The sequence below is a fragment of the Anoplopoma fimbria genome, chromosome 12 (assembly GCF_027596085.1).
Source record: "Anoplopoma fimbria isolate UVic2021 breed Golden Eagle Sablefish chromosome 12, Afim_UVic_2022, whole genome shotgun sequence".
NCBI classification, from domain to species: Eukaryota; Metazoa; Chordata; class Actinopteri; order Perciformes; family Anoplopomatidae; genus Anoplopoma; species Anoplopoma fimbria.
This window is the reverse complement of record NC_072460.1, coordinates 17,348,974-17,362,534: the sequence shown is the minus strand read 5'-3', so window position 1 is coordinate 17,362,534 and position 13,561 is coordinate 17,348,974. Positions and strand designations below refer to the sequence as shown.

Genomic DNA, 13,561 nt, shown 5'->3' with positions numbered 1-13,561 from the left:
GAACAACAGGGGCTAGATGTATCCATGGTTAATCTGTAACCAAGAGAGACACTCATTCCCACTGCTCTGCCGGAGCCAATATCTGAGACAATGAGTGTTTTACAGATTGGTTGTCATAACGCTCACCAATAATAGAAAGTTATTTCAGAAGGCCAATATTAGGAAAATACTTAACCAAGCATAAAAGAGGAAAATTGTATGTTTATGAGATCACTCCTCAGCATTAATCCATTACATTTGCAATTTCCAACAGTCTCGCTCTCTGCATTCCAAGCAGGTCTTAGCAGCGAAGTTGACTCACCCTTCGGTAAAGTGGATGCGGAAGTTTAAAGGCACATAAACAAAGACGGATTAGTTTGCCAGCTTTCCTTTTTTACAGAATGATGAAAGTGTCGATGTGTAAGTAATACTTGTTACTTTGGCTGTGCCGAAACTCTCGAAAATTAGATTTGCGTAAATGCCAGAATGTTTGAATGTATGTGAATCAGGGCATATCCAATTTTCTACCCCTCACTGTGGTCGTTACAGAACAGCCAGTAGAATGAATCATTCATGACAGAGACAGGGAGCTGAAAAGGACAAGCAAAATTCAAGGAAAGCAGGTATCTCCCTCTGTTGAAACTCAAAGTTAGCAACAGTAGATGTAAAAAATCTCAGCTGAAGAAGCGGCATGAACGCGTATGTCTTATTATTACACGTTATTCTGACAGTGCTTAAAATTATAAATGATGTATTCAAATACCTTTATATCATGGGCTTTTCTTTTCTAGTAATGCAGAAAATGATGGATGTGCGTGTTTGCATTTACAAGGCTAGCACCAGAATCACATTCATGATTGGAGGTTGGAGGTTTAAGCTAGGTCCATGGGCGAATGAGAGTGACTCAGTGGAAAAAAGATACAGTGAAAAAAAATTCCAGAATAAAACACCATGAATAAAGCATAAAAGGCTGGAACAAAGAAAAAAGGGCATACGTTATACAGAAAAGGCCATGCTGTGGTACTTTCATTCTAGTTGACACTTAAAAACTGTAGTTGTTGGTCTGCTGGGGGCCAATTTGATAGGCAGTGAAGATGAAATCCCCTTTGATTGTGCAATACAAAATGTACTCCCCTCCTTGGCAATCATGGACTTTGGTTGGAAAATAAATAACCATTTATCGTCCCCTTGTTTCGCTGGGCCACAGTGCCTACAAGCATTTTATAATAGTGTCATTTTTGGCATAATGGGCTTTGTGAAGTTCGGAGGCAAAGCTGAATAGCTGTGGATTAGATAGAAACAGGGCAACGGGCGAGAAGTCACGGAGGAGGGAGGGTGCAAAGGTGCTGCGCTAGCAACAGCTGCCCACTCCTAGGAACTGGAAAATCAGAGGATTAAGAAGTGCCTCCGCTCCCAGGACTGCACTGCTGATTTCATAGGCGTCAGATTAGTGCTGTTGTTGCGCTCGCCCAAGTAAAAATAAGAGAACAAAAAACAGAAATCTGAAACAGAAATTGGATGAACAAAAGATGGAAGGATAAAGAGAGAGGGGTAAGGATGGATGAGCGGCTCGAAAATAGAAATGTAAGCATGGAAGAAAAGACAGAAAGGGTGTTTCATTTATACAAGGTGTCACTGCACAGACTGAGGGGTGATGAACATAAACTAGAAAGAATGAGAGCCAGGTCCTTTAACAGTGGATCGTGAAGCTGTTCGCCAAATGCACACACAAGCACGGGGAGTAGAGGAATGCCGGGTTAACAAGGTTGGCTTGTGAAGTGTGGGCATCCATGCCAAGCAGGACCGGCGCCCTGTGCCAAGGCTGGAGCACAAGATGGGCTTCACCCGCCTGGGGCACTGGCAGTCAGCGATGCGGCCCCGGCAGCCAGGGCACTGCCCAAGAGAGTGGAAGCCCATCCTCAATGATTAATGAGGGTCTGTGACTCTGGCTGGCAGGTTCAAAGAGGCAGCAGGATAAACGCTGGGGGGACTTTTGGTTGGGGGGGCTAATGAAGGCTGAGACCAAGTCTACACCCTTGAGAGGTCTTCCCAAACTGCCATAACAGAAGGGGTGTCTCCAATTTCCATTTGTGTTTTAAATCACAGAACTACTTCACATTGTTAAATGACAATGACCGCATGAGTCTATGATCTGTAGCATTTCCATCACAGCTTATAATTAAAAGTTTTTTTCTGAAAGTTATAGTTGGATTAAGAGAGGTTATGTCTCACTGCAGATTCAGATCTGGTCACAGTTGTACTCTCACATTTTTAATCAGATTCTCACGAGTTGGAGGATGAGATATGCCGACAGCTGCTGACTAACACGGATGACGTGACACGCACACACACACACACACACACACACACACACACACACACACACACACACACACACACACACACACACACACAGACACAGATACAGATACAGGCATTCTTTCTCACACATGGCTTTAGTAGTGCCTATTTCAGCTTTTGCTCTCTCCGGGCACGGACACCTTTTAACAAGAAGCAAGTATTTTTAAAAGAATGCTCCCTTTGACATGAAACTACTTCTTACTGGCAGCAAACACAACCCTGCATGAGTAACATGACTGAATAACCGTGTAATTCGCTGACAGTGCCAAGTAAGTGCTGGCCCAGTCTGTTGAAAATGAAAATGGCTTTGCTTTACACTGTTCACCCACCACTCTCTGAAAGCTGATAAAAGAAAAAAGATCAGCCTTCTGTGCACACTGTTTCTGCTGATGTTACCTTTAACACGATTGCTGCTTGTCATTTTTGGTCACAGCGTGACTAAAGGGAAACAAGATTAAAATTGCATAAGCTGTTGATGAGCGGTAGTATTTTTATCCTCTGTCCCTTTTCTTCTCTTTTAGACAAACTTTTGCTTCTACTAGTTTTAACATAGCCACCAAATTGAGACGTATATGAACCTCATCAGTAGTCTTTATACTTCTAGTAAGTAGGGCTTGGTGATATGGCCCAAATCTTCTGTTCAGAGGTAGGTAGAGTAGCCAAAAACTGTATTCAAGTAAAAGTAGTGTTAAATGCCACATATAAGCCAGAAAATATTCCCAGTCTGTATCTCTCAAGTGTGGTCACAAAATATGGCATTAATAATATACTATATTAGGTACACCAATAAGACTTTATTTAAATATTATTATTATTTTATACAAAGTAAATGTTACTCATTAACTACCAACCTCTGGTCATTTCATATCTCGATGACAATATACATCATAATGTAATTTTCATACATGTGTTGTATATTGTATTATTGCTTAAAATGCTCACATAGCCGAAGTGTTTGTGAGTGGGCGATCTACAGTCGAGCATATTGTATAATACCGAGGTCAGAGATCTGAGCCATCAGTATGGCCATATTGTGGGAAGAATGATTCTTTCCTAGATATTACGGTAAATTTGTTGCTCCATGTCTTGTTCATTGTTACATTTCTAAAAAGAATACAGCATGTGGACGTGTTGATTCAGTGCCCGTATCAAAAGGCGGCACACACACACACACACACACACACACACACACACACACACACACACACACACACACACACACACACACACACACACACGGTCATGGGGAACAGGTAGCATGGTGGCTCCCAGGCTCTTTTTTCTCTCCAAGAATAAACAACCCATTAATGCAGTAATTTAGCTGGAAGATTTGAGGTGGCATAATCAGGGTTACCAAAGGGTGACCAGACATCCTATTCAAATGAGGACTGATTTTAGAATGTGTTCTGGCATCCCAATAGGGACGGTCTTTGTCCTGATAATGAGACATTGGACATTTGTTAATGAGGCAGAATTATTAAATGTCAGGACAACAGACAGGTTGGATCAGTGTGTGCTCTCTCTGGCATCAGTCGTGAGGGAAAGCACACCAGCAGCCTCCACATAACTAGATGAGCTATTAGGATGGCAGCTATAACTATATTGAATTTAGATGATGACCTGGGCAAACTACTTTCTCTCGTCTTCCTGTCTAATAGTTGTCAATAAAAAAAATGGCTCATTTTGAACTGCAAATAAAAAAATTCTATCCAGACAACAGCAGCAATGTTAGTGCTAATTCAAACACCACAAGTCGGTCTTGAGACTGACAGTTTCTGCACAATAATTTATCAAAAAAGACATTTATTTTCTCTTCATGCTAATTCATTACCACGTTTTCTGCGAGAATATGTTTAAATAAGTACAGTGTCTGCTTTTGTTCTGTCACTGTTTTAATTTTGTTGTTGTGCCTGCCACATGTTAAAGGGGATATTTTATACTCATTTTCAGGTTCATATTTGTACTTTTTCTACTAGATCATTTTAACATGCTTTAATATTCAAAAAACAGAGTGTGTTTTCTGATCTAGGCAGCCCACAAAAACTGACTGGGTTTGTTATTTCACGGTTTGAGTTGGTTGACACTCCAGATCCCGTAATCTATGTGCACAAGCAAAAAAAATCCATTTAAGCATTATTTAATCTGATATTCTTTAGCTGTTAATTTAATTTAGTTGTCATAATTTCCTTCTTGGAATATCAAATATCCACCGTTTGATCTAGCCCATTTTTGTTGACATGTTGAGGCTGTTTTTAATAATGATAATAATTGTTAATGCTAGATAAAAACAGATGTCAGTGATAAAACACACTTTGTACAGTTGTCACATCAAAATAAATAGTTTTTGTCACATTGTGAAAAAAAATCTCTTAACTCTTTAAAATGGAACAGTGGATATTTAGTAACTATTATATTACAAATGACTATAGAAAACTAGGGAGCGCTGTGCCCCAGATTTACAGATTAAAAAGGCTAAATTAAACTGCATTTTGTTGAAATAACTTAAAAGGAACAGTGTGTAGCATTAAGGGGGGGTCTATTGGCAGAAGTAGAATATGATATTAATAAGTATGTTTTCTTTAGTGTATAATCACCTGAAAATAACCCTCGATGTGTTTTCCATTACCTTAGAATGACCCGTTTATATCTACATTTGAAGTAAGTCCTCTTCATGGAGTTGATTTTACAGTAGACCAGAACGGACAAAAAAAACAAACACTGGCTCTATTTAGGGACATTTGCGTTTTAACTTAAGCCACCTTTGTTCAGCTACTTGCTTGGCCTACAGTAGAAGTTTCAGTTGGTTGCAATCTGTAACCTCACCAATAGATGGCGCCAAATCCAACACACTGCACCTTTAAAGTAAAACTGAATTAATGAATTCTTGCCCAGCCTCCAGTTGTTTTTTTCAGGCTTCATTGTTTTTACATTCACAATGAATTAAGTTATATATTCTCATTAATAACTGTGACTCATTAGTACAGAATAATTACAACATGATTCATCTCACTGCTGTTCCTCATTGTGGCCACTGTCTCCCGGCTCCTCGCTTAATGGGTACTTAGAGGCTACGTGTGCCTGAGCTTCAAAGTGCAGAGAGCAAATTACCACTTCTAATTTAACTCCCTCAATTTGCATTTTGTTGTAAGCATGCTATTAATTACAAACCTAGTGAAGGATTTAATGGTTTTCGATAAGGTACCGAAATGAATACTTCATACGTTCAAACAAGGATTAACATAATTGCCGTTATCAATTCTAATATATCGTTTAACATTGGCGCTTAACTAAATTGCGCTCTTTAGGTGATTGTTTATGAGGCATGTCAGAATTACAGCTGAAAAAGATGCTGTAAAATTGATTGTTTCCTCCGTGCTGTCTATGTGACTTACATGTGAGGCGAATCAAATCAAATATTTATTTAAAGGAGAATGAAACTGTTTTTAAAAAAAAAAACATTTCTGTCAGCAAGAAAGTGCTGTCTCTTTTTCTCTCTCTCTCTCTCTTTCTCCCTCTTTCTCCGCTGCCTCCAGTCCCTACTTCTTTGTTCCATACTCATTTCTCGCTGTTCTTCCCAGCGGACTCCTTCGTCCCAGTGGCTGTCCGGCCCCTGATGTGCCGTTTAGCTGTAACAATACAATGTTCAGCCACTCAGACACAGCTCACTCTTGAACACACTGCAATCCAACACAAATACTGGAGGACTGTGGATCCACGGAGAACCACCGTTGAATCAATATTTGTACCGTACTTCCCAACTATTTTCTCACCTCTTGTGCTTTGAAGTTTTCATCCTCTCGCTTCATCGTTATTCTCTTGCAGGACGAGAGAAGGTAGTGAGTGGTAAAGTGGGTCACCTCTCTCCCATAGTTGAGGAGAGACGAAGACTTGCTCTGTGGTGTAAGGCTGTTTGCTGCCTTAGGCAACAACATGACAGCAAAGGCAAGCTGATGGACTTAAAGGGGCAATCTTGGCGTAAACTCACAGTTCCCTGGGGAATGAAGCAGTAAAAATGACTTTGGTCTGTTTTTTATTTTTTATGGTTGTGTTTTTAAAGCAGTACATTAACACAAAGATTCAACTGGACATTAACAATAAAAAAAAGCAACTGAGAAAATATTTTCTGTCTAGAAGTCCTCTTTTTCACAGTTGGGAAGCAAGTGGGGATCATGTCTCTGTCGTTACTATAGAAACTCTCTTGCTAGATGGTAGGTGCGCATAATCAGCAGGTTTGGGTCCTGATGGACAACATGACTGCTCTCTGTGTGATTGATTAGGCATATGGTTCTGTTGGAAAAACGAAGCAATAGAGGTATCCAATTGGAATTAACAAAGAATAATTTGCATCCACTTTCTCTCATCCAGGAAACCTTTCCAAAACCTGAGTTACGAGACTCAAATTTTGGCCTCATTTTGTTCCAAGCAATATGGCTCTGCCAGATATGATATGTAGCTAAATATCTGACTCTCCCGTGCCTTTTAAATCATTTAAACAACTGCAACAGTTGAGGTGAGATGGTCTTTTCTTGATCTGGTGTCAACAAAGTGGTTTTGCCGTAACATTGGTGCTTAACGGCCTCTTCCTGTTCTGTGGTGTACTGACAAAACTAGATCTGGAATTCTTTCCTGCAGTATTTAACCTTTGTGACTACACTTCCCACAAGGTCAGACAAATCCTCTGAGCATGGCAGTCCAACAGTCTCCCAATTTCACAAGGGACCGTTGTAGTGTTAGATTGGGTTATAGATTTGGGTTATCTGAGTGTAAGCGTTAAGATAAGTTAGTAATGGAGGGTCATATTGTCTTCTACAAGTAAAACATATTCACAAATATATTTTGCTGTCTCTGTCGCCCTCTCTACATTCCAGGCAACTATTATGGGACCCCTAAGCCCCCTGCAGAGCCCAGCCCTGTGCAGCCGGACCTGGTGGACCAAGTTCTGTTTGATGAGGACTTTGACTCAGAGGTCCAGCGAAAACGCACAACCTCTGTCAGTAAGATGGACAGAAAGGACAGCGCTGCACCAGAGGAGGAAGACGAAGAAGAGAAGCCTCCTATGGCCAACGGCCTGGCCGGTGAGAGACGCTTTTGTCTTCTTCTTTTACTGCTTCTGCACTTCTTACAGCTGGTTGTTATGCAGCTGTGCTTCATACCGCTTTTTGCCAGAATTAAACCGCCAGTTCAGTTTTTTGTTTACTTGAATAATTTTTGTGTTCAGGCGTTCATTATTTTATTATCCTAATGCAAAACAACAGGCCCTTTTTTTTTTTTTTTTTTCTTCCTCCTTATCATTCTTTTCTCCAAACAAACCTTGCCAGGATTAGCTGATCTGTATGCAACGTCAGCACTAAATCACAGCACTGCAAAGTCAAGAAGCAGTCAAGGTCTGGCTGTGATCGATGGAGGCAATGCCTCGGTTAGAGGGATAGACTCTCTTCTTGTTTGGATGTCATCAAATGGCTCATGGAAAAAGCTAAATCTGAACTTGTTTAAGCTAATGGTGAATGGTCCTCATTGTGAAAGTAGTTAGTCAACCTCTAATTGCTGTGCTATAATTACACGCTACAATTTGAATTGGTAATAGTCAGAACTATGGGCCAACATGTTACATAATAAACATCCATATGAAATAGGTTTTCTCTCATAATACCATCCGCCCATCTTAAACCAGCCAACTGATCATAGTAGAAGCTTCTGGCCCTTCGCTTCTCCAGCTGGAGCGGGGCTCCTTCAGCTGTCCTGTCCTCTGTTATGGCTTCAATGTCGGGCCCGTGACCAGTCTAAACGACAGCCTGGCCTGGTGCTGTATGGCGCTGCCATTTCAGATTGTTAGCCAGGGCAGCCACTCTGAACAAACAAAGACCCAGTGAATAGCCAGACATCATGTGAAGATAATAACATCACAATTAGTATAATAGAACTGAACATTTATGTCATTATCATGTTATTGCTATCAGCACTAGTGCATGCAGTATATGTACTGGACGCACCAAGATCCGGTACTTTCTTGCTGAAATGTCAGTTCCCTTCCAATAACCCCACACCCATCTGGAACATAAAGTTCTATAAACAGTGGAAACTGCTTACAGTGATCACGGTACAATGATCTAGCGCTTCTATATATATCAAAAAGCTTGGGACAGAATATTTCCCATACAAAGGCTGTTTAAATAGTTTGTTTATATTACTCAAATAGTCCTCTCACAGTTTTTCATTTGGGGTCTTCTCATACAAAAAAACATGGAAGAAATAAAACTATTGCAATTTTTTGTACTCCCATGATACTTTGCCTCGCGGTAACACGTTTGCTTCTGACTGGCTGCCCGAGGCTGGTCCTGCATGCACATTGAAATCATGATGGGAAACAGAATGTTATTTCAATCACCTTGAAGCTTAACTTTAGTCTACTCAAACAACGTGAAACAGTAAAAGCTGCTAGTGATAACAAAAGAAAAAATATATGCACGAGGAAAGCGCCTGCAGTTGAGGTCGCCCATCAAACAGCTGAAGCTGCATTTGAAACAGCTGTATTGTTTTCTGAAACAGTTCATACCATTCAGTGAATAGTGAAGATCTGTTTTATGACTTCATATAATACAATTACAAATTAGATCATAATCTGCATGAAAATAAAGAAAAAAAAGACTTCATCCATTTGACCAGACATACATGATCACCATTAGACGTTTTCACTGTATTGTAAACCATATCTAGCATCCACAGGAGGGAGAGGGAAGCATTTTCACACTGTGAGACATTGGTTACATGTCAAAGGAGGGAGGGGAAGTTTGTAAAAAAAAAAAAAAAAAAAAGAAGATCACTGAGCATGCAACTGCTCATCCAACATCCAAGCGCAAGAGAGAGAAACATTGTCAGAGACACATCCTCTCTGTGGCCCCGGGCGGTAATGATGGCAGTGTTGAGCCCAGCCAAAAAAAAAAAACACTCATTGTGGAAGGATGTCACTCCCAATTCTGTAGTTCACGAGTTATCTAATCTCAAATGCAGTTTATTACGCCATTGCCAGAATGTGGATGTGTAGGACTGTTGAAGTGGTGAGGATGTATTATAAAAGGGGTAGAGGAAGACATTATCACCATGTCTTGAAGGTAGATCAATAATGGTCATGCATTATTGTTAACAGCCATTTTTCTTTTGTGTCCTGTTAGCGTTTTTGTCAGTTTATGAAGACTGCGTTCCCGTATCTGCAACATAGATCATTTTACTCTGCAAGGGTTGAAAGCTGCTATAGCCTACAGCAGGTGTCTGTATGTAGTCAAATAGTCTGACTTTATAAGTGCAGAAACCCCTTCAATGGTTCCATGATGAAAAAGAGGCCCAAATTTCAACACAAAAAGCTCTTGGCTTCTTCCAGTCAACAGCCGTCACTTCCCATCCCCGCCTTTCAATTACCCCAGCCAGACAGACCGAGCACACAATGCCATGATAAAGCTAGGTCATACACAGCCAGATGAAAACCTGCAGATAAGAGCCTCTCGCAGAGATGCACACACACACACACACACACACACACACACACACACACACACACACACACACACACACACACACACACACACACACACACACACACACACACACACACACACACACACACAAGATTAGGCAAATATACACAAACACACACACACGCAGCAGCCTGTGTGATGCTAATAGAGTTGTGATGTGGCGCTCGCGGCTTGGTTGAAGCATTGGTCAGCTCTTGCCCTTACCCGGGAGGCAGATCTCAGTACATCTCTGCTGACATGCAAATCCTATGGCAATTGCTGCGCTTCCGTCCTCTCTCTGTGTACTCTCTCTCTCTCTTTCCCTACCCCTTCCCTTTTCTCGTGGATGTAACCGTCCACCCAGTGTACAGAGGAAGATCAACTCGAGCGACAGCAGCAACAGCAGCAGCAGCAGCAGCGGGGAGAGATGCAAGGAGCCCAGAGGAGCTCCAATGGCGCCACATACTCACCTCCTGTCTCTTTCTCCCTCTACCATCTCCCATACCTCTACTGCCAACCCATCCCTCTTTCTGTCTCCATGCCCGCCTCCCTCCCACCATGCCGGGCCACAGAGCACAAGGACAAGGCGGAGTGGAGGAAGACGGTGCCCAGCTACAACCAGTCGGCCGCGGCGATGGACTTGCGTGTGTGGAACACACAGGACGAGGGTCAGGAGTCCTTGCCTAAAAACTGGGAGATGGCGTACACAGAGACCGGCATGGTTTATTTCATAGAGTAAGTAGCCTTTCTCCTGATACTTGCTTGCATTGTTTGGGTCCTATTACTCTCCCATTTCATCAGCATTGTGCAGATCTTGCTCCCTGTATGCTCCCAATGCATGTCCTTTACCACCATGGTGAGCCAAATGTGTTGAGAGATCTGGCGGCGGGTCGTTTCTGCTCCCGATCCAGTGCACTCCTCTGCGCTGTATCGAACCAGGTGTTGGACATTGAAGCGATCTGCAGGCTGAGCAATGGCAGTCGTCGTGTTCTCGATTTATGTTTTTCTTTTGTTTCCCCTGTGTTTGATGTCGGGTGTGTTGGCTGGTACTAAAAGCAGCAGGCCAGCTTGGCTCACCTGGCCCGTTAGTGTGGCGAGCAGTCAGTGCTGAGCCGCTGTCAGAGCCAGGTGCCGCCGCTCGCTGCTAAATCAATAGATCATTCTGCCAGCAAGAGAAACAACAGGCTAAATGAAGCTCGCCACCCATGACCTGCTCTCTCAGGTCTGCTCTTTATGATCTCCGACGCTGCTCACTCTTTTCCTCTTCATCCTTCTTTACTTTGTCCCATTCTTTCTTTCTCTCTCTCTTTCTTTCTCTTTCTCTGTCTTCCTTTTACCTCCAAGGGTCTTCTGAGCTTCTTAAAATGTTAGGTATTTTTTAATAAGCCATTTGATCCAACAAGATAAGAAGTTAGCCACAGTTTTCGGGGAGCTCTGTTTGTTTGTCAAAGCCGGTGGAATAGCTCCTGGGTACAGTGCTGTAGTAATTGCTTCATTGTCACAGTATTTTACATTTCTGTGAAGTGATTTTTTACTGAGCCTTAAAATCCATTTCTCCTCTTTGTACTTCAGTCACAACAGCAAGACCACTACCTGGCTGGACCCCCGCCTCGCCAAGAAGGCAAAGCCTCCTGAGAAATGCGAGGAAGGAGGTGAGACAACATCTGCAGATAGTCGGTATAGCGTTAACATTTGCATGGGCACTTATGGCCCCTCAGTCCTCCCTACCCATACAGACTTACACTTCATCCCAACTCCCTGCTACATAGAGAAAGTGTGTGCACGAGCCGCATCCCTGGATCGCTTAAGAGGTTGCTGGTTAACAGACGCTGATTGAACAGCTGAGCGGGCCTGGTCACAGTCATGCCTGTGACACAGAACAAACCTCCAGTCTCCATCCTGCCCCTCTCCTCCTAATGGCTTCTGGGACACATGCAGGGAGCTAATCAGTGCAGTATCTTTCAAAAGGCAATTTCCTAGGTCCCTTCTTGCATTAAGATCTCCTCTGAGCCGCATGTGTTTGTCACACAGCAGCAGAGACTCAAGATGTTGCACACATACACACTGCTGGAAAGAAAAGGCTATTATGTCCCAGGGAGGCTATATAGCAACTCAGCATTTCCTCCTTCTCTCCCTGCCTCCTCCGCGATGTGTTTTAAGCCCTAAACACATAGTGACAAATAAAAAGCCGTCCTCCTGTTCACTAGGTGTAGGTAGGCATGCTGTGAAGCTGCCAGTTAAAGCAGCAGGCCTCATTGCGTGTGTCCAATTGTCCATGTGGTGCCTTAGCAGTATCAAAAAAAAATGATTCAAATCTGCCCTCTACTTCTCTTTTCCTCTACCAGAGCTGCCCTATGGCTGGGAGAAGATTGAGGACCCGCAGTACGGCACCTACTACGTAGAGTGAGTAAACTTTTCCCGGTGCATGATCGGACCGCGGGGGATACCGCTGTGAATTGTGGTGGATGTGGATAATATGGACGGCTGCTTGCTCTTATTCAGTCTCTCTGTGTCTTTATTAAAGAGACAGTCTCAAAGTTCAACCCAGTGCTTCAACCAACTGCATAACTGTGTGGGTCCTCCAGAGCTGTGTCTGCATGCTTGATTTCACTTACTAGACATTTTGGATTAAGTTCTGTTGTATGTCATAGAATGTTTCTAAGAAGTGAACGTTGTCACCGTGGCATCACCATTTATGTGTGGATACGGTTATGAAGTCTCGAGTATGGCATTGTGGCCGTCGAACATCTTGGTTTTGCAGCCAGAAGTGACACAAGAGGGTGGTGGGGTGTAGCTGAACGCTGAATAAGACATTTTTTTGGTCACCAAAATGGCACAATTTTCTTTCATTAACTGAAAAACACACTATGAAAGTGTAGAAGTTCTAAGAAGAAAACACGACAACTCCCAGAGCGGACAATGCTGTGGTAGCAACCTCTCAATCACGGGGTCGACACATAATTAAGCATTCCCTGCTGTTTCGTCTATTGTACTCTAAATGGGACCATAATTGACCAAGTGAACATCATGCTGTATTGAAGAACACATGAAACTAGCGATTGAGACCATAGACTTATGTTTAAAATGTTTACTGAGGGAATAAATTAAGTGGGAAGTAGGGTCAATTTCTCATAGACTTCCATACAATCTGACTTATTTTGCAACCAGATGAGTTGCCATCATAAGCGATGCAAGTTTAAAACACTTCCGCGTTAGCTTCACTTTTCAGAACCAAGGTTGTTATGGACTATTACATTAACATCTTCTGCAATTTAAAGCCGTACAGCTGAATTCCAGACGTAGACAAGTATTATGTGTGAATCTTAGGGGACCTGTGGAATATGTGAAAGTGGCATATGCTATTGTCCCCATGGTTGTTTCCCACAGTCCTGCAGAAAGCAATTATGTCAGTACAGATTGTTGTGTGTGTGTGTGTGTGTGTGTGTGTGTGTGTGTGTGTGTGTGTGTGTGTGTGTGTGTGTGTGTGTGTGTGTGTGTGTGTGTGTGTGTGTGTGTGTGTGTGTGTGTGTGTGTGTGTGTGTGTGAAATTGAAGTGAAGGCAACAGACAATGAGGGTTAGGGAAACAAGGGGTGAGATTCCATTCAGATCAAGAGTGTAAACAAGAGCACAATGTTCCATTTTAGTATCATTACTGTGGTCAAAGAGGGAGAGACCTGCGGGGGGGGGATCAGTGCAAGGGGGTCGTTGAGAG

General features: G+C 42.5%; 1 protein-coding gene across 1 annotated transcript in view; it reads left to right on the top strand.

Annotated features, from left to right (window-relative positions):
- magi3a (membrane associated guanylate kinase, WW and PDZ domain containing 3a) overlaps positions 1 to 13,561 on the top strand; it is a 109,006-nt gene that overhangs the window by 73,123 nt on the left and 22,322 nt on the right. Inside the window, exons 4-7 of the mRNA XM_054609901.1 lie at positions 7,209 to 7,415; positions 10,421 to 10,583; positions 11,421 to 11,500; positions 12,194 to 12,251. Coding sequence (XP_054465876.1) covers positions 7,209 to 7,415; positions 10,421 to 10,583; positions 11,421 to 11,500; positions 12,194 to 12,251 — 508 coding nt within the window. The remainder of the gene's footprint in view (positions 1 to 7,208; positions 7,416 to 10,420; positions 10,584 to 11,420; positions 11,501 to 12,193; positions 12,252 to 13,561) is intronic.